The 25,281-nt window shown below is 39.5% G+C and overlaps 1 protein-coding gene across 2 annotated transcripts in view; it reads right to left on the minus strand.

The window, feature by feature from the left end:
- Nucleotides 1-264: 264 nt before the first annotated feature.
- Nucleotides 265-25,281, minus strand: part of LOC148310268 (uncharacterized) — a 33,606-nt gene continuing 8,589 nt past the window's right edge. Inside the window, exons 2-11 of one of the 2 annotated variants that reach the window (XM_088258757.1) lie at nucleotides 19,586-19,655; nucleotides 19,287-19,412; nucleotides 11,297-11,674; nucleotides 10,666-10,782; nucleotides 9,501-9,621; nucleotides 8,641-8,787; nucleotides 6,785-6,905; nucleotides 4,925-5,085; nucleotides 2,833-3,071; nucleotides 265-1,759 (exon numbers count right to left, since the gene is read on the minus strand). In XM_088258757.1, the coding sequence (XP_088114883.1) occupies nucleotides 1,613-1,759; nucleotides 2,833-3,071; nucleotides 4,925-5,085; nucleotides 6,785-6,905; nucleotides 8,641-8,787; nucleotides 9,501-9,621; nucleotides 10,666-10,782; nucleotides 11,297-11,674; nucleotides 19,287-19,412; nucleotides 19,586-19,648 (1,620 nt within the window). In that variant the 5' untranslated portion in view covers nucleotides 19,649-19,655 and the 3' untranslated portion in view covers nucleotides 265-1,612. The remainder of the gene's footprint in view (nucleotides 1,760-2,832; nucleotides 3,072-4,924; nucleotides 5,086-6,784; nucleotides 6,906-8,640; nucleotides 8,788-9,500; nucleotides 9,622-10,665; nucleotides 10,783-11,296; nucleotides 11,675-19,286; nucleotides 19,413-19,585; nucleotides 19,656-25,281) is intronic. The other variant, XM_088258756.1, reaches the window with a different exon arrangement.

The raw sequence follows: 25,281 nt of genomic DNA on the forward strand, positions 1-25,281 counted from the left end.
TTGATCCTATAATTAGTAATTTTGTCCGCCTCCGCAGTGTAATGGTCAGCACGCTCGGCTACCGTTCCGAAGGTCCCGGGTTCGATTCCCAGGGGGGGTCAAATAAATATAAGTGATTTTTTCACTGTAATATTTATTCAATATTACCCTGGACTGGTACCTGAAGCGGCGGGCTGATCATCTTTCCTTCATGTGTAAACGATCAAGATAACACTGCGTTTATATATGGCAGTGCCCTATGCACCATTGGGGTGCGGATAAGGGTTTTGTTATTATTACAGGAAATATATTTCAAATTTTGTTGCTTTAATTGATGAGTTTTTACTGGATATTATGTTAATTTAAAAGTTACTTTTGATGTGTCGGAATAGAATGATTAAATGTGAACACTAATCTAAAAACATTGACACTTCACAAATCTAATGTGCTATTTTTATTAGGGAGCAATATCAAATTTAATACATATTCCATATAAAAGGATTTTTTAGATTCTCTTATTATTTATAAAAATCCAAAATATCTATAATTTCATTAATCATTATCATTTACTATTTTTTTTTAATAAAGCATTTTAGTAAGTTGGCAACGTGCTGCATAATTACACATATGCATTGTTCCGGAAAGTTGGTAGTAACGTCGGTAAAAACATCAGTTTGCACTTTCAATACGAAATGCATCCACATACTTTAAGTCCAAGACACAAGATTGTTAGTTTTTATTTAACTTAAGGCGTGAGTAAATAACTTCCTTTTTACATTATAAAATCATTCTTAAAATAAGGTAGGACACTTTTGCATTACAGTGATGAGATTATCTATCTATTACAAATCTTAAACACTCAAAAGATCATTCGAAAGATTGAAAACCAAGGTTGAATACGCAATAATATTTGAACCACAGAAACATGAGAAAAAACTTGGTGTTTCAGGTAGCTTTGTACTAACCACAAACAAAAATATATACAATCATGAAGGAATTAACATACACACTTGCTTTGAAGGAATTTTTGTAAATTCTCTCTGGATGAAAAAAAAGTAAAAGTTCAATAATCGTTTATATTTGATTGTAGAAAACTGCTAGTGTGTTTTTTTGAAAAGTTGGCACAAATGCTGTTAAAAAAATACTGCCAGCTATTATCTAGAGCACTACACATTTAGAATAGAGTATACTAATTACACGGTACAAGTAGAGTACAGAGTACGATTCCAAGTCTCACTGACTCTTTTTTGCGAATTTCAATGTCTAGAGTTTAATCCTTTGTATCTCCCTTACTTCTTTACAGATTTCAACAAGAATTGTTACCAATTGTCTTTTGATTTCTCTTAATAATTTATTTGCTAATAATAAAAATTAAATGTTTACCTAATTTTCAAAGCAAGTTTTTCTAGACAAAACTAAAAGTCACCCTATGGTTTTAAGAGTGTTATTTCAAAATGTGAGGTCGTGTTGATGATATCAAATGTGAGGTTGTGTTGATGATATCAAATGTGAGGTCGTGTTGATGAGTTCTTGCGATGTTTTGCGCTGGTAAGGATGTCTGCAAGCCGGACTGGGGTTTTGATTATATCTCTACGGTCATCTAACTCTTTATGCCTTTTGCGATATTGTTTGTCTACATGAGCGAGCACCACTTGTGTTCGGGACCGCCTTCCTTCAGCGGGACGATGTCGGCTACGAGCGGCATTTCTTCCTCTCCATTCAGCGCCTCTACTGCTGTCGGAACCAGGAGAGGATCTGGCTTGTGTGCCGATCGACCAAACTGCAATAAAGGGGTTTTTATTAACACACTTTGGACGGGAAAGGTATTTCTACCCGTTGGGTCGATTGATGCTTAAGGACGGGAAGGGAATTTTTATCTTCTGCGTCATCCTCATTTCAAAGGCGAAAAAGAAGGAATTATTATGCGCTATTCATTGAAGGAACTATATGCTACAATAACGGATACAGAGCTCTCATGAAGTTACTCCGATACAGAATAAGAGTTTTTTTCTTTATTTTAAATTCTTTTGCATTACATAACATAAATTCAAATACAAAAAATATGAATAAAATATAAAAATGAATACAAAAAAAGATCCCATAAAGGCATGCCCTGTGTGTGGGTATACAATATATGTAATTTAGTCATAGTAAAGGGTATAAGGGTATAGGTTTTATAAGTAGAACTAGAATAAAAGTGTTAATATAAAATACAAAAATACTTGACTCTCAAAAAACAATTTTTATTTTTAGAGTAGTTAGACGTCGTATCGCCATCGCCAAAAGTGCCATGTCTAAGCTAGGCAAAATCTGGAAAGACGGGTGTGAGTAACAACACCAAGATGAATCTTGTCAGGAGCTTGGTCCACTCCATTTTTCCCTATGCTGCTGAAACATGGACCATAAAAGCAGCAGAAAGGAGAAAAATTGATGCCTTCGAAATGTGGTGTTGGAGGCGCATGCTCCGAATTCCATGGACAGCTAGACGCACCAATGAGTCCATTCGCCAGGAACTACACATGGATGGCTTGACTCTGGCCAATATCTGTACCCGACGGATTCTCCAGTTCTTTGGACAAGTTGCGCGTGACAACGAGGATAGCCTGGAACGACTAGTTGTGATCGGTAGCCTGGAGGGAAAGAGAGGGAGAGGAAGATCCCCACACGATGGACCGATCAAATTAAGGCAGCAGCAGGCACCTCAGTGGTTGGAGCGCTACGTGCAGCGCAGTCAAGGGATAACTGGAGAAGAGTCATTGCTTCTGCAAGGGTCACAACCCTCAGCAATGATGAATAAGAAGGCGAAGAAGAGAGTAGTATGTATATAGTATATGAATATAATGATTAGCTCACGTGTATGGGCGTGCTGCTGGCCACCTTGTCGCGCAGGTGGCGCAGCGGCGTGGCCACGTAGCCCAGCAGGCGCGCGCGCTTGCCTGGCGGGGCCACGGGCGCGTCGCCCTCCCCCGCGCCCAGCTGCAGCGCCGGGGAGAGCGCCTCCTCCCGCTCCGCGCTGTCCGGGCGCCGCTTGCGCCCCACCACGTGCCCCACGGGCGTCCACTTGCCCGACGACTCGGAGGAGACTGTGTCGCCTGGAAACAATTATTTACAACAATCTGAGGGTGTCCAAATACTTGTTCACAAAATCTGGATCTTCTCTTCCTTGGACTTTTTCTTTGGAGTATCTTTGGTTGAGTTCTCCATGTTCTCCTAGATTAGAGACATTACAAAAAAAATAAGCATTTTGAGTGTGTCCAAATACTTGTTCACAAATCTGGATTGTCTCCAATTATAGGAGTATTTTTCATATTATTTTATGACTCATCTCTCAAAGATAAATAAGAATATGGAAGTCTGGGCATTTACGGGGCTGACGACCGTCATAGGCTGGTTTAAGTGATCACTTTACACACGTGTAACATTCACCAATCCTACCCATTATTGACAGCCACATTACTCAAATTCTTGGAAGTTCTATATATATGAACCAATTTTGAAAAATTGTTCTTGAATCACTAGAACTTCACTAGATTATCTGGATTATCCAATTACGGGAGTTATTTTCATATTGTTTTTTGACATTTCATCAAAGATGAAGAATATATTAATATAAGAGTTTCTGCTTAATAAAAAGCTTTCTTAAATCTCACAAATAGATGTCTCTAGTGAAGTAGTGCCCTACGTACCCAATGGTGCATAGGGCACTGCATCATATAGAAGCAAAGTTATCTGGATCGTTAATCACGCAAAGGAAAGGTTATCAGCTTTCTGCTTCAGGTACCAGTCCGGGGTCAAATCAAATAAATATTAGACTGAAAAATCACAAATATTTATTTTGACCCTCTTGGGAATCGAACCTGGGACCTCCAGGATAGTAGCCTTGCGCGCTGACCATTACACTACCGATTAAGTTGTCAAGAAACAGAATTAGGTATATTTTTATCAGGCGGAAGGCTTTGAAACCAGAGTAAGATTAATTTTAATTTAACATAAATGTGGAATTATTTAATTGGCTTCATCATAGTCAGTGTAACTATTTTCTTAATATTTCTAATGTACATGCTATATAATTTTTTTATCAGGCGGAAGGCTTTGAAACCAGAGTAAGATTAATTTTAATTTAACATAAATGTGGAATTATTTAATTGGCTTCATCATAGTCAGTGTAACTATTTTCTTAATATTTCTAATGTACATGCTATATAATTTTTTTATCAGGCGGAAGGCTTTGAAACCAGAGTAAGATTAATTTTAATTTAACATAAATGTGGAATTATTTAATTGGCTTCATCATAGTCAGTGTAACTATTTTCTTAATATTTCTAATGTACATGCTATATAATTTTTTTATCAGGCGGAAGGCTTTGAAACCAGAGTAAGATTAATTTTAATTTAACATAAATGTGGAATTATTTAATTGGCTTCATCATAGTCAGTGTAACTATTTTCTTAATATTTCTAATGTACATGCTATATAATTTTTTTATCAGGCGGAAGGCTTTGAAACCAGAGTAAGATTAATTTTAATTTAACATAAATGTGGAATTATTTAATTGGCTTCATCATAGTCAGTGTAACTATTTTCTTAATATTTCTAATGTACATGCTATATAATTTTTTTATCAGGCGGAAGGCTTTGAAACCAGAGTAAGATTAATTTTAATTTAACATAAATGTGGAATTATTTAATTGGCTTCATCATAGTCAGTGTAACTATTTTCTTAATATTTCTAATGTACATGCTATATAATTTTTTTATCAGGCGGAAGGCTTTGAAACCAGAGTAAGATTAATTTTAATTTAACATAAATGTGGAATTATTTAATTGACTTTATCATAGTCAATGTAACTATTTTTTTAATATTTGTAATGTAAAAGCTGTATAATTCCCAAACAAATAAAAATTTATTTCTTTTGCCCAGAATTGAGTGAAAGCGGTAGTTACGAGAGGAGTGTGATCCGGCCGTGGCGTTGACGCTGCTGATAGAGGTGTCCCGGTTCTCCTGCTCCTCGTGGCCGCGAGGCTCCCGCCCGTGGCGCTGCGCCGACAGGTTCCTGAGACTGATCTCCCGCAGGTGGCGGTAGCTGCGCCGACCCTTGATGTGCCTGACGACCATCACACAAACATTAGCAACACCATCTCGGCTCACCAAACCAGCTTAATTATTTTAAACTTTCCCTCTAGGTTATATTTAATAAAGTTACATTTCTTTTGAGACATTTTTATACAATTTCTATACATTTATACATTTGGTAAACTTATAATTTTAGTTTCGCTGTGCCTCTCCGAAAAAGAGACTGAGCTCATGTGCTTGGAGAGGGACTTGCACTCAAGGTTTATTATCTTATTTGAATAATGCTATAAGGTATAATAGTATTTTTCTTTTCTTTTATGTATGATATGTATTTACTACAACTCGCATTTAAAAATGAGAATATCAATATAAAATGTATAATAATAGATACGGGCTCAGAATTTTTATGTTCTTCCGAAATATAATTACGAATTACATAAAAGTATTATAATATTAAATTCTTTTGCAGCGACAGAAACAAATAATTTGTGAAAAAATCAGGGATAAAAATCAACAATACACAAACGTTTCCCAGTGTGTACGTGTGTGTCGTGCTTTGTGTACACGCGGCTTGATACTGCTCCTTTTTTCTTTTTAAAACAGAAATATTTGTGTTTTTATTATTTACAAAAATAGTTCAATTTCATACTATGTATTTCTGTGAGTCTAAGCGGTTCATTTATTGGAAATAGGTATCAAATCGTGATAGAGTGGGTGAAACTCCGACTTAAGAGTCCGCGACACTAACCACAGGACCACAACTCGACTTAAAAACTTTAAAAACCTTTTTTTAGAGAAGTATCATTTCTTCTCCGCTTAGAACGACATTTTGCCGCAGAGGGAGTAGATAACCTTTAAAAACTAAAAGAGGAAAGCTTTGGTGTGCCAAATAAAAAAAAATTCTCACAGAAGAGTGTACAAGCTTTACTATGTCAAAATTGGAAAGATATTATTTCACAATATGTAGTAAAGATAATATATTTAACCGGTTCTCTGCCATAAGCGCGTTTATGCGCTTTCCAATACCGTCATCGCCAGGCCGGCCATACAAATCGTTTGCATTAATTAACATGTAAACGTGCCCATTTTTATGCGTGTTTCTAGCCTATATCAAGCACTTATATGAATTATTTTAAATAGGAACACATATCGCTCACTCTTTTCAAGAACGTTATAAATAATGCATGTTTTCGGAATGCCCACAAAATGTACTATATTCCAGCAAAAGAGGCATATTTTTAACTTAATATTTATATTTAACCCGCTACAGGGCAGAAAATGTTGTTTTTGCATTTTGAAGAAAAGGTATCCTTTAATTATATTTTTAAATATACAAAATATTTTTTAAATGGAGAAAAAACTTTCAGGTTTTGCCTAAAAAGATTTGTTGCACAGTAAAAAGTTCAATAAATGGCTTGATATTTGTTTTTTAATACATTGTGTTTTATTTTAAAATTTTAAAAACATTCTCCTGAAAAATAAAGTGTTTTGATTCATGACTTTCTTGAAAGGAGTGAGCGATATGTGCATATTTAATTTCAGTGTTCATATTTGGTAAGTCTTCTTAATATCCATTAAATATATGAACGACAAAAATTGTTAGGTTATACTCTTCTTAAAATATTACTGCTTACCGGGAACGGCCTTACTAATACCTCCTAGCACTTAAAGGGTTAAGTAAGAAAAAGAGGTTTGTACTGTTTATGAGAATAATAAAAATATGTACAAACTTGTAGCTATCGGAGAGACTTTTGTCTGCCTGAGAACAGTCTCCCGATTGGTCGGCATCTCCCGTGGGACTGGAGGAAGATATGTCTCCAACCAGCTCGGTCTGTTGGGTGGTGTTGTTACCTGCACAAAAAGAAAATAAAGGTAATTTATGCTAACAATAGGAGCACTTACGACTCATGGCAGTTGAAATACACTAGTTTAAATCCGAGATTACATTCAGTCTGACCAATTAAAAAATAATAATTAAATAAAAAACAGTAGTTTGATCACATCACAAGTGCCTACGTGGGGAAATTCAAAATGAATATAGTATTTGGTAACATCGTAATGTGCAAAATGGTACATTTGCTATGGACAAATATTTTGCAATAAAGATAACAGGCTCAATGTGTACCAATAAAAAAGATCACCATGTGTTTATTGTGACAAGCAGTGCATATGTCGTCTCTGAAACCATAAAGCTGTGTCTTATCACTGCTACAGATTGCTCACTCTTACATGCATTCAATTCAATTCAATTCAATTCAATTTATTTAATAAAAAAATAATATATACATTACAAACAATATTCAAGGCGTATATATTATAATAAAAGTAAGCAATAATAAAAGTAAGCGCATCGGAAAACTCCTTCGGACACATGGAACAGATCAATATCCAATGTGATATTGTTCAACATAGCGGTAGCTCTTCCTACAGGCATAACCATCGGCAGGTTGGTCCTGTGTATAGGAATGTGAAACAATCTATGCCGACGCTGTCTTAGGTAACTATCGGGAACATACAGACCAATGCTCTGGATAATTTCAGGATTATCGATCATACCGCGCAACAATCGATAAAAATGCGTAATCAAATACACATTCCTTCTAGTCTCTAAACTATTGTAGCCAAGCATACCCTGGAGAAACTGGGTCGGGTAGAGCCAAGGATAATAGCCGTACTCTCATGTAGAGATACCTCAAAAACTTCTTTTGGACTTTCTCTACCATAAGAGAGTACTTAAGCTCGTGTGGCCCCCAAATCATCGAGCCGCTCTCGAGTCTACTGCATAAGATCATATGCATCAAACTAAAGGCAAATTTTAAGCTACATATTCACTCAGACCGCGCTTTGGGTCGTTACTGAATGAAGACTCATTTTCGCTGTGCGTCATTGTTTTTTCGAATTTCGTTGTTTATTTTTAATTATTATTCAGATAATCGTTTCTAAATTTTCTAAAAGGTAATTTCCCGATTTGTAATTTTTTTTTTTTTTAAATTTCAGGGAATCTTTTGGAACGTATCTACGACGCAAAGAATAGATCCTCGAATAATCCTTTTCCCAGATGAGCCGTTTATTTCTTCAAATTACCTATTTATTCAAATTACCCCAAATTCATTTCATACAAAAATAGATCGCATTGATCGAATTCATTTCATACAAAAATAGATTTCTCTATTACCATTTTCCCGCATTTATCGTTTGAATGCTATTTGATATATTTCATCCGTGTTTTAACAAAAAATTAACAACAAAAAAATAATAGTTAAAATATACTGTTGACTTAAGGAAATAAAACAGTAAAAAAATACAATTGTCTACACAGATTATTTACAAAGCAAAAAACTTTTTGCTTTTTAGGAAGGTTTTTTTTTTACATAAATACATTTATTTACATCTAAAATTTGTATTCTTCTTAGAATTTTAACCTACCAATGGTTATGCAGATAGGAAGACGGTATCATTACCCGATAGTATCTCCTTGTGTACTGACCTCTTAATCCGCATTTATAGTTTATTTCAATAGTCCCTTTACAAACTATACAAGATTTCAATGTTTGTAGTAAAAAAGGTGAATAAAGGGATAACTAACCGGAGTAGTTGGCCATGATGGAGTACTGTTCGGATATGCGGGAGCTTCGACGGTAAGGAGAAACTTTTATTCTGGATTTGGAGAAGTTGGTGTCGGATTTAGCGGAGCCATTCTCGCTACCTGGGTGTGTCCCGTTTTTTGACTCATCTGAAAAAAGGCATTTTGTAAATTCAAATCATATTCAAGTAACCGTTGGAGACGACGGGAACTGAACCACTCCACTTTACAGATATGCTCTGGCTTTTCCACATCCATAACTCCTCATACATGCACACCGATTTTTCGAACTCCAAACCTATCTTTTGGTTTACTTGATCACAATACGTCTTTTTTGGCCTTCTTGGGATTCCACTTCTAGCCACATTTGCTTGACAGTTCACCATTATTGGCTCCACATGACTAAACTTTTGTAACTTATTTTTATCATTACCCTCACGGCCTCAAGGCATGATCATTCTGGGTATTATGATCTTGCCCAGACACCAGTCTTTTCTGTAGAGGAGAAACTGCTACAGTTTTTCTAATCTCGTCAATCTGCCTTATGGGTACTTGTCATTTACTTCTCTTAACACATTGTTTGCGGGAAGCGCTTAAAAACATCCTTTACATACTGTTGGTAAAGAGCGCGAGACACTTATAAATGTTCTATTTGCTTATTATTGGTAGAGCGTAAGAGACGAAGAGTGTTTTTTGACGCTAGATAGATACATTTGTAAGATTAGATCCAGTATACCCTCGGCACTCCTCTCCAGCATATTTCGAAAGCATCTATGACGCTGTGTTCTCTCAAACTTGGCATCTAAATTTCTATATTTATTTAGTATTGAAGAGTAATGGAAACAGGGTGAAGAAAGACTTACTTCCTTCCTCCTTGTCTGCGACGGGCGAGTCCGTATCTCGTGTTTTCCTCACAGAATCGGGAGCGGGGGAAACTCGCATGGGTGTGTACATATCCTTCATTTTGAACACCTTTTCGCGCAGCTATAAAACAAATATTATCAGCAAATGCATCTCTGGTCACTCTTCATAATCACCAATCTTGGTCAATGGAAATAAAAATCATCTAACTTGATGCTAATGTATATTGAAAAAAATAGCATGGAATTTTAAGCATATGGATCCTGAGCAATGGTAATTTACGAGGAAAAAATATGATTTTAAATAGATGCAAATAAGACACATATCGTAGTCGTACAGGAGAAAGTGACCAACTAACAAAACGTAAAGTGTTCAGCAGGGCCATTTAAGTCACTTTTGCTTGGCAACAAAATAATCAAAAATGCTGTTAGTCATTTTTAACAAGGCAATATATAATACTTCCAAGCTTAAAATCCTTTGGGATGTTTTCAGGGCAATATTTAGCTAGTAAGATATCAAATAATAAATATTATTAAGATATCAAATAGTCAATGATCACGTTTTTGTAAGAAATGCACTTGGTCACTTTTTCCTGTATGACTACGATATATGGGTTTCACTGTCTGATTGGGCAGTCAATTCGTAGTATGTATTATCTATCCATTTTCGATTTAAGTTTTGCATGGTACATAAATACCACAAAAAACATGTCATAATCAGTGGCGTGCATTCTATATAGGCAGAAAAGCAGTACCATGTTTTACTAGTGTTCCATATAGAAACACGACCAGCGCCTACTACGCCTTATCCTAACTCAACCCTACTGCCTACCCTGATTTAAAACTCTGCTTACGCCACTAGTCATAATAGATTTTAAGAAATAGTGGTATTTACCAAGTAAAACTTAAATAGGGTTAGATTCTTTTTTTACATATGAACTTTTATTTGAACTGCCAAACTTTGAACACGTTCAGTGAAATACGCATACATAAATAAACTGGAAAAACTAGAGGTGCCCATATGCTGACACGGTACCGAGACAATAAGTGTATGGCAACCTTCAGGGTCAGGGTCACGAGGTCAAATGTCACAAGGGGGATGTGGTTGACACGTGTCTAGGGTACCAGGAAAACAGCAACACACTAGACCTAATAACGGATAACTTACGGGAGTTGTCTGGTCGGGTGTGCTTCGAGAGGGCGATGGGGAGATCTCTACAACTTCAGGTGTATCACTTTTGGAGGCCGGTAGTTGGGGGGTTTCTGGTGTGGGGATTTTCTTAGCCTGGAGAAAAAAATGTAAATAACGTCAATAATTACTTTGATTAGATACATACTACTAACATTTATCTGTGCAAAAATATTCTATCATTTGAATCCAAAAAAAAATCACATCAAAGCACACACTTGTGCGCGGATATACATTTTATTTTCGGTAAAATTAAGGGTATTGGAAAGAATACCATAGACATCAAAATAAAAATAGATTAAAAATGCTAATATAAATAGAAATATTTCATTTTAACAAAAAACAAAAAATTGAAAATGAAAAAATTTTGCAATAAGTATATACTTTATGAGTTATAAATTAAAAGAAGAAGCTTCACAGATCTGTTTTTTAATAAATAATTTTGGTAAAATCCGAAATTGAAACATATTAAAATAATTAGTGTCTATCGTATAGTCTTTATGGAATGAATTATACAGTTTTAAAGCTATGAAAAATGAGTGTCTTTGCGGGAGTCTGGATGTGCAAAAAGGCATTATATATATTAACAGAGATATGGTTTGTATATTACCTGTGATCGCCTTGTAGCACTGCGCCCGACAGGAGAGAAATTAGGGGAGGTCGTATCCAAGTTGTCATTATCGGAGTTCTCATCATAGTTGAGTTCCGGAAACAGTTCATCATTGTCTGGCTCCGGATGCTGCACGAGGGCATCTTCCTCGATGATGTCGGGGTTTAGGTCCGCAACGGGAGGCTCTGCGGCCCCGCCGCTGACCGCGGCAATCTCCGTGACGCTGTTCAAGGCAATGTTTGACACACCGTTGGTGACGGAAGTTTTCTTATCGGAGGGCTTGTCGGCTTTGGGCTTGCTACTGTCTTTTTTGGAGGATTTCGAATTTCCGTTGACACTCAGGCCATTTCCGTTGGTCGAAGAAGAGTTCTCTGTTTCCTGGAAAAAAGAGGCAATAATTCATTAATAATCAGTTCAATTTTGTCTAGTTTAGACTGGATGGTCTGTGAAATTCTGTTTCCTACTGGTGGACTCTCAGCTATGTTCCGTAAATTAGCAGGTTACCAGGAAGAGAGGGTGTGAGATGTATTTTGAGACTTAAATTGTTGTTCGCACTTATGCGAGATAAAACAATTATCCGCTTTATTCTTTCGAACGAGTCACGCTCGTGCGCTAAATGCGTTCCAATTTTGATTTTTTCAATTGCTTTTTTGACAATGAATTAGTACAAAATATTGTAGATGTAATTAAATATGCTTAAATTGTTATATGTTTTGAATATTGAAAGCATTAACTTTGTGGATCATATTGATATATTATTTTGAGAAATAAAAAGACTTTGTTTTTTGATCCACTCATATTTTTACTAACCAACTAGTTTCGGCAACAACCTGTTGCCCTCTTCAGGGTTTAATTTATGACTAGTCAAAAAACAAAGTCTTTTTATTTCTTAAAATAATAAATTGTTATATTTTATTTAAATATATTATTAGATTAAAACCAATATTTTTAGCTTTTCCACTTTATTTTTATTTGACCAGCGACCGGGTTTCGTCGTTACCGACATCATCAGACTGGTGATGTCTGATGATCTCGGTAACGACGAAACCCGGTCGCTGGTCAAATAAAAATAAAGTGGAAAAGCTAAAAATATTGGTTTTAATCTAATAATATATTAAAATGCAATTCCATCACGAAGTGTCAGTGGATAATATAAATCTATATTTTATTTGAAAAGTGGATATACTTTGAATAAAACATTGTTTTTGAAAACCTGATGTTTTTTTAAACCCTTTTTATAAAAAAAAAACGCTAGCATGAAGTGGTTAAAGTATTTCTTCTTGTTTCTTTGCCTCGTCCGACCATCTCCTGCACTTCGTTGCGAATAGCACGGATTCGAATCATTTTTGTAACTGTTCTTAATACCTTTATTTCTAAAATTAGTTCAACTAACATCGCAAACTATTTTGTGGCTGACGACAAATTATTTTTTTGGCTTATGTTGCCATCTAGCGATCATTTTCTATTGTTGGGCAGAATGCCTTATTTGTCGAACTTGGAAAATCATCAGATTGATCCCATCATAGTTATGACTGTGTACTAGACTCAACTATACTTTGCCATCAGACGGCTTAAATTTTTTTTATTTTTTATTTTATTTAATTTTTTTATTTAATTTCATAGATACATAGATACAATCATAGATACATATTTATTTCATAGATACATTTACTATATGTATTACGGCTCTTTAGGCATGGCCTGTGTTGAGCCGAAATACTAACATGTTAATACAATTTTTTATTATTATTTGTTTTTTTTTTTAATGATTAGATTATATACATTACATACAAGATGTTACGGACAGATCGCACACCCCGTGCGGCGGCCCTGAAAAAGAATTCCAGGCGCCTGGCGGCGAGCGAAACGGTCGCCCGCCGGAATGCGGCCCGAAGAAGGGCCTCTAGGAATTGTACCGATTTTACATGTATTTTAGGAATGTATTAGATATAAGTAAGGATGAGTAAATAAATATGTAGAATAAATAGATATTACGGATATTATATAGCATAAATATGACTTGTAATTGTTGAACTGTTGGAACGGCACCGGTACGGTATAAAAGTGTAGCCCGTCCGGTGCCCATTAGAGAGAGACAGAGATATGGCTGTCTCTCTCCCCCGGCCGCTGATTGGCTGTACTTTCCCACTGTCGGGCGGTACGCGATCACGGCCGGGTATATAGAGGGCGCATTTTGAGAGAATAAACTAGTTCTGGTGTGACTGTTGAAACCTGTGTTTCATTTCTCCGCTCCCGCTCCTTGGACTACTCGCCGCGCCGCCAGCCTGGACCGCTTCGCCTCATTATACCGATTCACGGACCAGTTTCGGAAAGCCCTTATCAGGGCTATTGAGGTTGACTTGTCGGTCCAGTGCCCGCTCTTCCCGGCTCATACATCCATTCACCTCCGTCCGTATCCAGCTTACTCGGTAACTCGGTACGGCGGGGCCGTCTGGAACGTCACCCCTTACAACGGTGGCATAGTTGGGAGATTCCGAAGAAGACCAGGCGTGTACATTTTTGAGAGTCATCGCACGTAACCCACGCCGGTTACATTTTGGTCCTTCGAGCCGGATCCTTCAACGCAGTCTCCAGCTACGATGCCTGCATCCCTGAGGTCGGGACGCAACGTCGCCATGGAGCCCGAAGAGCAGCGCCGTGAGGAGGATCGGGACTCTGTCAGTTCAGTCCGGACTGATACGAGTAGCGACTTGCGCCGCCAGATGGCGGAGCTAGCCGCCAGCAACGAGAGGCAGTTCCAGCAACTCCGTGAGCTGTTGTCGAAGTGCACAGCAGCTAACGTAAGCTCCCCAGGGGGGGAGGTTATCGCGGGTGTCGAACAATCCACCCACCTACGAACGCGGCAGGACGACGCCGCCAATCAGCCCAGAACGGGATTCAGGACATCGGCCGCAGCTCTACCGGTTCCGGTGTTGGATCCGGAACCTACGCGATTCGCTGGGGAATCGCGGGACGAACTGACCGGCCACAGAGGAGAAGCGCCCGGGGGACATGGCCCGGCGCCTACTGGCAACGCGGAGCCGAGGCGTATGGAAACCTCTGGCTTGCGTTGGCGCGCACCGGACGAACGCGATCGCTACCCGGTACGCGAATGGGTCGACGGAGCTCGACCGGACGAACGGCACCGCAGAGATGACGGAAGAGCAATCTACGCGGAACCCTCACCCCGAGGCGGGGACTACTTTCGATGGTCGGGGCAGCCGCCGGAGTTGCCCAAGTTCAGCGGAGACCCGAGGGAATGGCGCCGCTTCAACGCGGCATATCTCCAATCTACTGAGAGATGGGGGATAGGGGACGCTGACAACATCGGAAGATTGGCGCGCGCACTGGAAGGGCGTGCGCGTCACATGGTAGCAGGCCTGCTACTGTATCCGCGCAACGTGTCGGAAATATTGCGGACGCTGGAGGACGCCTTCGGCAGCCCGACACTCATCATCGCGCAGATACTGGAAGACGCCCGGAGGATGCCGAGTCTCGCCGACCACCCCGCGGACGAAGCAGTCGTGGATTTTGCGGTTTCGATACGCAACGTCATCACCACCGTGGACGGGATGGACGCTTGCTATCTCGACAACCCGCAGCTGCTAGCGGAGATGGTTGCCAAGATGCCGACGCAACTCCGGTGGGATTGGTTCCGCGATCGCCGCCGCGAAACGAGGAGCAGTATCTACGATCTCGCCGCTTGGCTTGACGAGATCACCGCCGGCATCACGCGCCACGGAGGTCTGTTCAGAATGGTGGCGAGGAACAGAGACAAGGAGCGCGCGGGTCAGCGCGACAAGTGCGCCGAGCCCGCCCGCCGCGAGAACGCTCGACGCGTCGAGCCGAGGTATCACGTGTTTGCGACGCGCGACACAACAAGTGATAAGGAATGCGTATTTTGTAAGGCCAACGGGCATAACATACGCCGATGCAAACGGTTCGAGAAGAAAACCGTGGATGACCGCTGGGACTTTGTGCGGTCGTCCAAACTGTGTTACCAGTGTTTGGAATCAGGGCACAAGGTGCCAAATTGTGAAGCGAGAAGTTGTGATGTATGCGGAAAACACCACAATAGGATCCTGCACTCCTTCCGCACGGACAGTGTTGTGGAAGATGAAAGTGAGGACGCTGTGGACAGTGCGCAGGTGTTGTGGATAAATGACGGTGAGGTCCCGGTCACCTTCAAAGTGTTGCCGATCACTCTGAAGGGACCACGGGGGACCGCAAAAGTGTTCGCCTTGATGGACGAGGCTGCATCTGTAACCCTCCTGGAGGAGGGCGTCGCCCGCGCAATTGGTGCTACAGGGATAGCCGAGAATCTGATAATCAAAGGCGCGTGTGGACGAGGCAACACATACAGGTCACAGCGTGTAACGGTGACTTTGGAAAGTGAACAAAACGGGGAATTCGAGATCAGGGCGAGGACCGTTAAGGACTTGGATCTTGTTCGTGAAGGTGGCGCGCTCGCGCAGACCGGAGGCGTTATCAAGCCGCAGTTGCTTATCGGCCTCGACAACGCGTCTCTAATGTTCCCGATCGACACCCCAGTGCTTCAAAGGGACGGTCAGCTGACTATAGTGACCGCACTGGGACCGGTCACGTACGGACGCCCCAAAGTGAAGGGGAATGACTCCGCGAGCGGAGTACTACAGGCGCAAATGTGCGCAATCGACTCCTTGGGAGTATCAAAGGAAAGAAGCCGCGCGGCGAATACGCGTGCAATAACGGCGAAGGCTACCACGCAGCAACCGCCTAATCATGGGAAGGCGGGGTCGCTGCGGGCCCGAGACGATTTGCCGCCTGATGCGGTTCCGATGGGAAATCCGGAGCGACTCTCGGACAAGTCGCGGCCCGGTAGCACACTTCATACGGTTCCGACGGGAAGTTCGGAACCAAGGCGACTCACAGAAGGGTCGTGGCCTGACGGCCAGGAAACTTATGCAGTTCCGACGGGTAGTTCGGAACCAATGCGACTCGCAGAGGGGTCGTGGCCTGACGGCCAGGAAACTTATGCGGTTCCGACGGGTAGTTCGGAACCAAGGCGACATTAAGGAAAAGTCGCGGCCAGATGTCTCCACCTGAATGATTGCGGCTGGATGACTCATGGCCACACATGGATGCTGCCGGGTGATCACAAGCACGTGACGCGGAGCATCACTTCAAGCCCAGGCGATTCTAGCCTGGCATATGTAATGCGGTTCCGACGGGAAGTTCGGAGCTTAGGCGACTTAGGAAAATCAAGACAAGTCGCAGCCAGATGTCTCCGCCCGAATGGTTGCGGCCGGACGACTCTGGCAAGGATGCTGCCGGGTGATCACAGGATGTGACGCGGAGCATCAACTCAAGCCCAGGCGACGCTTGCCTGGCAATTGACGCGGTTCCGATGCGGAATTTAGGCGACTTAGGAAACTTAAGACAAGTCGCAGCCAGATGTCTCCGCCCGAATGGTTGCGGCCGGATGACTCTGGCAAGGATGCTGCCGGGTGATCACAAGGATGTGACGCGGAGCATCAATTCAAGCCCAGGCGACGCTTGCCTGGCACTTGCGGTTCCGGTGAGGATTCCGGAACTTAGGCGACTTAGGAAACTAAGATAAGTCGCAGCCAGACGTCTCCACCCGAACGATTGCGGCTGGCAACTCTGGCCGAACAAGGATGCTGCCGGGTGATCACTATGCACGTGACGCGGAGCATCATTTCAAGCCCAAGCGACGCTTGCTTGGCACCTGCGGTTCTGGTGAGAATACCGGAGCTTAGGCGACTTAGGAAACTCAGGATAAGTCGCAGCCAGACGTCTCCACCCGAATGATTGCGGCTGGATGACTCTGGCAGTACAAGGATGCTGCCGGGTGATCACAAGGATGTGACGCGGAGCATCAATTCAAGCCCAGGTGACGCTTGCCTGGCACTCGCGGTTCCGGTGAGGATTCTGGAACTTAGGCGACTTAGGAAACTAAGATAAGTCGCAGCCAGACGTCTCCGCCCAAACGAGGTTGCGGCCGGATGACTCTGGCATGGATGCTGCCGGGTGATCACTATATGTACGTGACGCGGAGCATCACTTCAAAGTCCAGGCGACGCCAGCCTGGCCCCTGCGGTTCTGGTGAGAATACCGGAGCTTAGGCGACTTAGGAAACTCAGGATAAGTCGCAGCCAGACGTCTCCACCCGAATGATTGCGGCTGGATGACTCTGGCAGTACAAGGATGCTGCCGGGTGATCACAAGGATGTGACGCGGAGCATCAATGAAGCCCAGGCGACGCCAGCCTGGCACATGCGGTTCCGGTGAGAATTCCGGAACTTAGGCGACTTAGGACAAGTCGTAGCCGGACGTCTCCGCCCGAACAAGGTTGCGGCCGGATGACTCTGGTAAGGATGCTGGGGAATCAAGGCGACTTCACGAAGGACGAGTCGCAGCCAAACGTCTCCGCCCGATTATGGATGTGGCCGGATGACTTTGGCCGTACAAGGATGCTGCCGGGTGATCACATGATGTGACGCGGAGCATCAACTCAAGCCCAGGCGATGCCAGCCTGGCAAATGTAATATGGAAACCAAGGCGACTTAGATGACAAGTCGCAGCCAGATGTCTCCGCCCGAGTATGGATGCGGCCGGATGACTCTGGAAGGATGACAAGGATGCTGATCACTGGACGTGACGCGAAGCATCACCTCAAGCCCAGACTTCTCCAGTCTGGCGTTGTGACCCGGAAGGCGACTCCATCAGGGCGAGTCGCGGCCTGGTGTCTCTGGTGACGCGAGGATGCTGCCGAGAGACCACGCTGAACGGGCCACAATCATCACCATCGGCGTGATAAGGGAGAAGAACGTGCAATCCGTCCCAGGAAATTTGGTGCAGACTAGCTGCACGGGGGGAGTGTTACGGACAGATCGCACACCCCGTGCGGCGGCCCTGAAAAAGAATTCCAGGCGCCTGGCGGCGAGCGAAACGGTCGCCCGCCGGAATGCGGCCCGAAGAAGGGCCTCTAGGAATTGTACCGATTTTACATGTATTTTAGGAATGTATTAGATATAAGTAAGGATGAGTAAATAAATATGTAGAATAAATAGATATTACGGATATTATATAGCATAAATATGACTTGTAATTGTTGAACTGTTGGAACGGCACCGGTACGGTATAAAAGTGTAGCCCGTCCGGTGCCCATTAGAGAGAGACAGAGATATGGCTGTCTCTCTCCCCCGGCCGCTGATTGGCTGTACTTTCCCACTGTCGGGCGGTACGCGATCACGGCCGGGTATATAGAGGGCGCATTTTGAGAGAATAAACTAGTTCTGGTGTGACTGTTGAAACCTGTGTTTCATTTCTCCGCTCCCGCTCCTTGGACTACTCGCCGCGCCGCCAGCCTGGACCGCTTCGCCTCATTATACCGATTCACGGACCAGTTTCGGAAAGCCCTTATCAGGGCTATTGAGGTTGACTTGTCGGTCCAGTGCCCGCTCTTCCCGGCTCATACATCCATTCACCTCCGTCCGTATCCAGCTTACTCGGTAACTCGGTACGGCGGGGCCGTCTGGAACGTCACCCCTTACAACGGTGGCATAGTTGGGAGATTCCGAAGAAGACCAGGCGTGTACATTTTTGAGAGTCATCGCACGTAACCCACGCCGGTTACACAAGATATACAATAATAATTTACAGTATAAAAGTTTTACAATAAATACAACTTTTCAGTGTCATTTCAATTAGTTTCATATCACATTATCTGCGGGAAGGGCAATTTTACCGTTTCACTCGACTGGTGGTGTTCGGCGAGAAGCGTTATTTTACCTTTTCACTCGACTCTTCGTAAATTGCGTGTAAGTTATTTTTACGCATGACTTTTGCTGCATCTTTTAATCTCATATTGATGTATACAGTATGGTTAAATGTTACCAATTCTTTTCAGAGATGTTTATCTCTATTATGAGCGCGAATCCGCCCGCAGATAGTGTGATATTTGATGATTAGGATCTACGAGTATCACCTTTGTAGGCGGTGCTTGTCCATTGCTGGTAGATTCAGCAGGAGCAATATCTTTGGGTGCGGCAGCCTTCTTCTCTTCCTTGGACTTTTTCTTTGGAGTATCTTTGGTTGAGTTCTCCATGTTCTCCTAGATTGGAGAGATTAAAAATAAAAATATTAAAACATAACTTAGGAATAAATGTCTTTTTTTATCCTACGTAGAGCTAGGATGCATTGACTTTTGATGGCTACACAGTACATATTGCTTTTAAAACTGTGAAAAAGAAAAATAAAACAAGTAATATTTTTTATTTATATTACCTCCTGTATCTTGCTCATTGGTTCCACTACGACAACACAGCGGGGTTGATTCTTTTGGCTCATTATTTATCTGGAAAAAAGCAGAAATACATCTATTAAACATTTTTTGAAAATAAATCTATAGGAATGTTTTTACAGTTGTAAAAAAGGGAATATCAACACGATAGTATTTCAAAAGCCTATACAGTTGACCCCTGAGAAGAGAACTTTAAGTATTATTTAAGTATTAGTTCATGATGGACTATTGAGAAACATTTTTTTGATAACATAAATTGCATACATTTATTTAAATCACTAAACATATTTAAAAAAAATATTTTGCAAAGACCCACCAAGCCACCTTGTGTGTCTTGTCGGTGGAGTTCTTTTTTAATACATTTTTACTGTTTTTAACCATTTTAACTAAATATACACACAAAAAAGAGAGACAAATTAAGAATATATACATTTTACAATTTTCATAAAATTAACTCTTGATCATTAACCCATTCCTTTATTTTCCCTATGTTCCATATTTTATTTTGACCTCTAACATCCGTCGGCAACAAATTAAAAATGTTCGGAACGATATATTGCAGTGTTCGACTCCCATATTTATTGTTTATTCTTGGGACTATCGAACCTTTGTTGTGTGTAAATTGTGTATCATGGTTGTGTACTAAAAGATTTCATATTTCGATTATTAAAACTTTTAAAGTCATACCACCCGACTCAATGTTCCCATACTGTAAAATAGACATAATTAAACATAGAATTTATTAACAACAAAATTTTTTGGTATTTGGGGAGTTAGATTTTTTTTAATTTTTAGTTTTCAAAGAGTTTTTCTTTATTTGTATACGTAAATATTGAATGTTGTAATAAGTACAATTATTAACATGAATTACTTTATTAATTTTTGACATCTCATCAAAGATGAAGAATAATATGGAAGTCTGGGCATTTACGGGGCTGACGACCATCATAGGCTGGTATAATTGATCACTTTACACACGTGTAACATTCGCCAATTCCACCCATTATTGACAACCACACTACTCAAATTCTTGAAAGTTCTATATATATGAATCAATTTTGAAACATTATTCTTGAATCACCAGGACTTCAATAGAGACATCTATTGGTGAGATGAAAAGAAGCTTTTTATTGAGCAGAAACACACTCAAAATGTTGTAAATGAATTAATATTGTGAAGCTGGCATTTTGTGTACAGTTAAATTTACAAAATTTTCATCGTATTTCAATAATATAGTAAATACATAAAATTCATTTGCAATATGCTGCTAATTAGGCAAGAAAATATAAGTATTTATGATGAAATTACTAACAATAATGTAAATGTATCACATTGTTCAGTTACAGAAGCCTTGAGAAACATATTACTTTACACAAACACAACAAATCTACCTACCGGCATATTAAATTACAATTTAACACCTTCAGACCTAAATTAATATAAGCAGGATAACAAATAAAAGTTGAAAAATATGTGGTCAGTAGTCTCATCCTCCTGTCCACACGCGCACAACGAACAAGTTAGAATGTTAATCTTTTTGAGGTGGGATGCAAGTACTGTGTGTCCGATCCTCAGCCTGCACAGAAGGGACACATTCAGCTTGGGAATCTTGATTTTGCGGAACCAAGGGGATTTGGGTATCACGGGTTGGATTGACTTATAATAGGATCCAGTGGATGTTATAGAGAATATTTTATTCCATTCCTCGCTTGCACCAGCTTTGAGCTTACTAAGGTAGTCAGGAATGGGAAGGGTGAATAGACTGGGAACCACGCCACAGTCCCGGGCTTCCTTAACCTCGAGTTCATTCAGGACATTCGGTCGGAGGGTTTGTCCTTCCCGCTGAATGTCCAACACCTATTGTCAATCAACTCAAAAAATGTTAACGGTGCGATCATTAAACATATAAAAAAGTATGGCAAAAGCGTGTGACCCCAAAAAAAATCAATAAAAAAAAATATATATATTGTTTAAGTAAAATCACTAGTATGGCAGGTATCACCCAAAATTGGGTGCTTTGCCAATAAATTTAAAAAAAAAAAAAAAAACAAATAAAAGTTTTTTTTTAAATTTTTTAATTTTAGTGATGATAACTTATGATATAAGGAATATTGTGGGATAATCACAAGAAGTCACCCAAACATTAATGTACATGAAATTACAGGCAATTTGGATAACACTACTTTATTATGGATGTCTCAGAGAGATGAAGAATTTTAAAGGAAAGTAATATGGAAGGGGCCTACGCCCTGTCATCGGCTGGCTTGAGTGATCACTTTATACACTAGTGTAACATATATTCATGGAAACAGTTAAATGCTTCAGATATTCATCTTCTAATGAAAACCATAAAAATAAGAGCCATACCATGTTCAAATGACTACAACTTTTGATTCATTATAATACAAAACATTTTTGGTGTTGCCATTTAAAATGAAGTGATTTTTTTTTTGATACTGTAGAAAAAAATGGTTAAAATAATTTATATCATAAGCACCCTTGAGGTAGTATTTTACGAAAATGACTCATCGTTCTATTTATCATCGTTTACAGTTATAATTTTTTAAGAGCAAACCACGAAATAGGTATAATTTTTTCGAAAAGTTGCATACTTTTCGATAGCTAAAATAAAATAAAATAACGTGTTAACACAAAGCACTGGCACTGACATATATTTTATATTTTTTGCAGAATTCATTAATGCACTTGATCAAATATTGAAATGCGCCAATTCGCAGTGTATTGTCATCTCTATTTAGAGTTTTTGTGTTAATTTAATCCAAAATCCACGCATATTTTCATAATTAAAAAAAAAACTACTTACGTTTCATATTTAAAAGTTTCATGGCCTATACCAACCCGTGAGAAGATTTTCTCTTTATGTTAAACAAGTTACACTATAATTTCACGTAATTCATGACTGAAAATTCTAGTGAAAACATCGAAAGCATTTAGAGAATGCTTTCGATGACTCGTAATTTTTCGTAAATTGAAAGGATGAACAAAATAATTATGAAGCATCGAACAACATTAAGCATTAAAAAAAAGTCGAGAAAATTTCGATATATCTTCCCCGACTTACATTTTTACTATAGATTTATATTATACACTGACACTTCGTGATGGAATTGCATTTTTAATTTATTATTAGATTAAAACCAATATTTTTTTATTAGCTTTTCCACTTTTTTATTTGACCAGCGACCAGGTTTCGTCGTTACCGACATCATCAGACTGGTGAGAGGCTATACAAATTGTTATGTTATATTTAAAAGAAGGCAGGAGTTGATAACCATGATTTGATATAATTTTATGAGAAATTAATTTAATTTGAGTGAATTTAAGTATTGTATGATATTAAAAATATTATAATAAATAAAGATTTTTTTATTATTGCAGACAATAATTATCATTTGGCATTTTAATGTTTGAAAAATTAGTATTTAAAAGCGTTTTAAAAAGATAAATTAATATATTTCAATACGCATGAATATTTTACAATATTTTTTATCTGCATGAATTATTTCTTAGTGGCGTGTAACACGATTGTGCAATTTACACAAACAAAAGTAAATAAGATAGGAGTGACCGAAATATACAGACGAAATATAATTTTATCTTAAAAAAGGCGGGAAGAGTAACGTCAAATGTAATTTTATGTTATTAATTTTATTTAACAAGGTTTATATTTCATTACAATTAAATACGAACTTATGAACTACAACAGTCGCGTATTTAAACAACTAAACTAGGCCTGCGAACATTAGAATCTAATTAAAGCGAAAAAGAATCATAAAAAACATTGAAATTTCCTGCGATATGAAATTGTTTTAGTTTCCTTAAAATATACAAAAGATTCCAAGAGAAGACCGGTTGGAAAAATAAGAATTAAATAGTATGCAATTTGAAATTGGAAAAGTTTTAAAAGAACAGATAAAAAAGGCAAGGCTCGTGCATAAGTTTACTATTCAACCATACAAAGGGAGTGGCGCAGTACCTACTTATATAAAAATAAATAAAACGCACCATGCGCCACACACCAAGGGGCTGGGCTTCGAAAAACCAATGAACCGATCGACAAATCAAATAAACATTTACTCACAGATTACAGAGGATGACGGGGACAGTAACGTAAGTCACTTTTTCATTATCACCAGATTTTTTTTCAATTGTATTATTTGAATGTTTGAATTTTAATTAGAATTTGGAATGCCGAATAATCACGAGGTGTCGCGACGAGAAAACCCGACAGCACAAAGTCAAGGTTCATTGATAATGGCGGGAAACGCAACATTATTAATGTACATACATAATAAATAGGTACATACACACATAGCTGCAAGACAACTCCATCGTGGGTAGGTACCCAACTCGATACTGCTTTGATATCCGCGGATTGAAAGCGTTCATAAAATAAGTAACGGATAAACACGTGTGATTTTTTTTAATGAAATATAACTTCTACATAATTGGTGTCCAACAGACCAAAAATAAGCAATTTTACATGAATAGTAATCGTTTTGCATAATTTTCAGACCGACATCACTTTAATAAGTACCTACCATGTCAGCGTTTTAAATGATCAAGGATATTTTCTTATTCAAAATGTATGTATTACATTTTTCGACAGGGAGTTGAATATTTAGAACCGTTCATAAAATACGATGACTACTACTACTACCATCACGCCGTTTCTCCGCAGGGGTAGGCAGAGGATAAAACGCAACACTCTTCTGTCCTGGCATACACTCCTCGCCTCCTTCACATCCATACATCTAGTAATACAGCCCTCCGATTACGCAGACTTTTGACACTTTTGATTTAAGATTCTGATTGATCTAATCGTGCCAGGTTTTTTTGGCAGTCCTCGTTCTGTTCTCCCGCTCACATTCGCCACATATATTTTCTTAGTCATTCTCTCGTTATCCAATAGCCCCACATGTGCATACCACCTTAAATAACTCTTCTTGGTCTTTTCAATTATCCCTTGTTCAGCCATAGATTCCTTTCTTATATCTTCGTTTTTAGTTCTGTCATACAATGATTTGAACACGGTGAAATAATTCAAATTGATTTTGATTTCACTTACTAAATATAAATTCACTATAAATTTCAAGATATTGTAAAAGTTTTATAAGTTTGATCATGAGTAATACAAACACTTAAGAAAGCTCTTAGCTTAATTAACAAAAGTGCTTAAATTGAAAAAAGGAATTAGGAAATCTACCGTACTTATATCCCATGTATTTCAAACCTAACTAGCAGTAATGTATATAAAAGTAAACGTAATCATTATCCATATTTGTTAGTCATATCCCCATAAATTTATTAGAAACTAGCTAACAAACATTGTTCCCGAAATAAGGATAATTGGGAAAGTTTAAAACCAATTTGTCAATATTGATTTTACTTTAATTATTTAACAATTTGTATAATTATTATTATATACAAGTACTAGATTAGAAAGCTAAAGAAAATAATTGAAAGGTTTTAATAAAGGGTCAAAAATAAACGATGACTGTCGGCTGTCTATTGTATGCCGACGACCAGTGACGTGCACAGAGTTTTTAATCTGGGTAGGCAGTAGGGATGACTGTCGGCTGTCTATTGTATGCCGACGACCAGTGACGTGCACAGAGTTTTTAATCTGGATAGGCAGTAGGGATGATTGTCGGCTGTC

The sequence above is a fragment of the Brachycentrus maculatus genome, unplaced genomic scaffold, assembly GCF_059751285.1.
Source record: "Brachycentrus maculatus isolate JH-2025_06_01 unplaced genomic scaffold, ASM5975128v1 h1tg000102l, whole genome shotgun sequence".
Taxonomy (NCBI): Eukaryota; Metazoa; Arthropoda; class Insecta; order Trichoptera; family Brachycentridae; genus Brachycentrus; species Brachycentrus maculatus.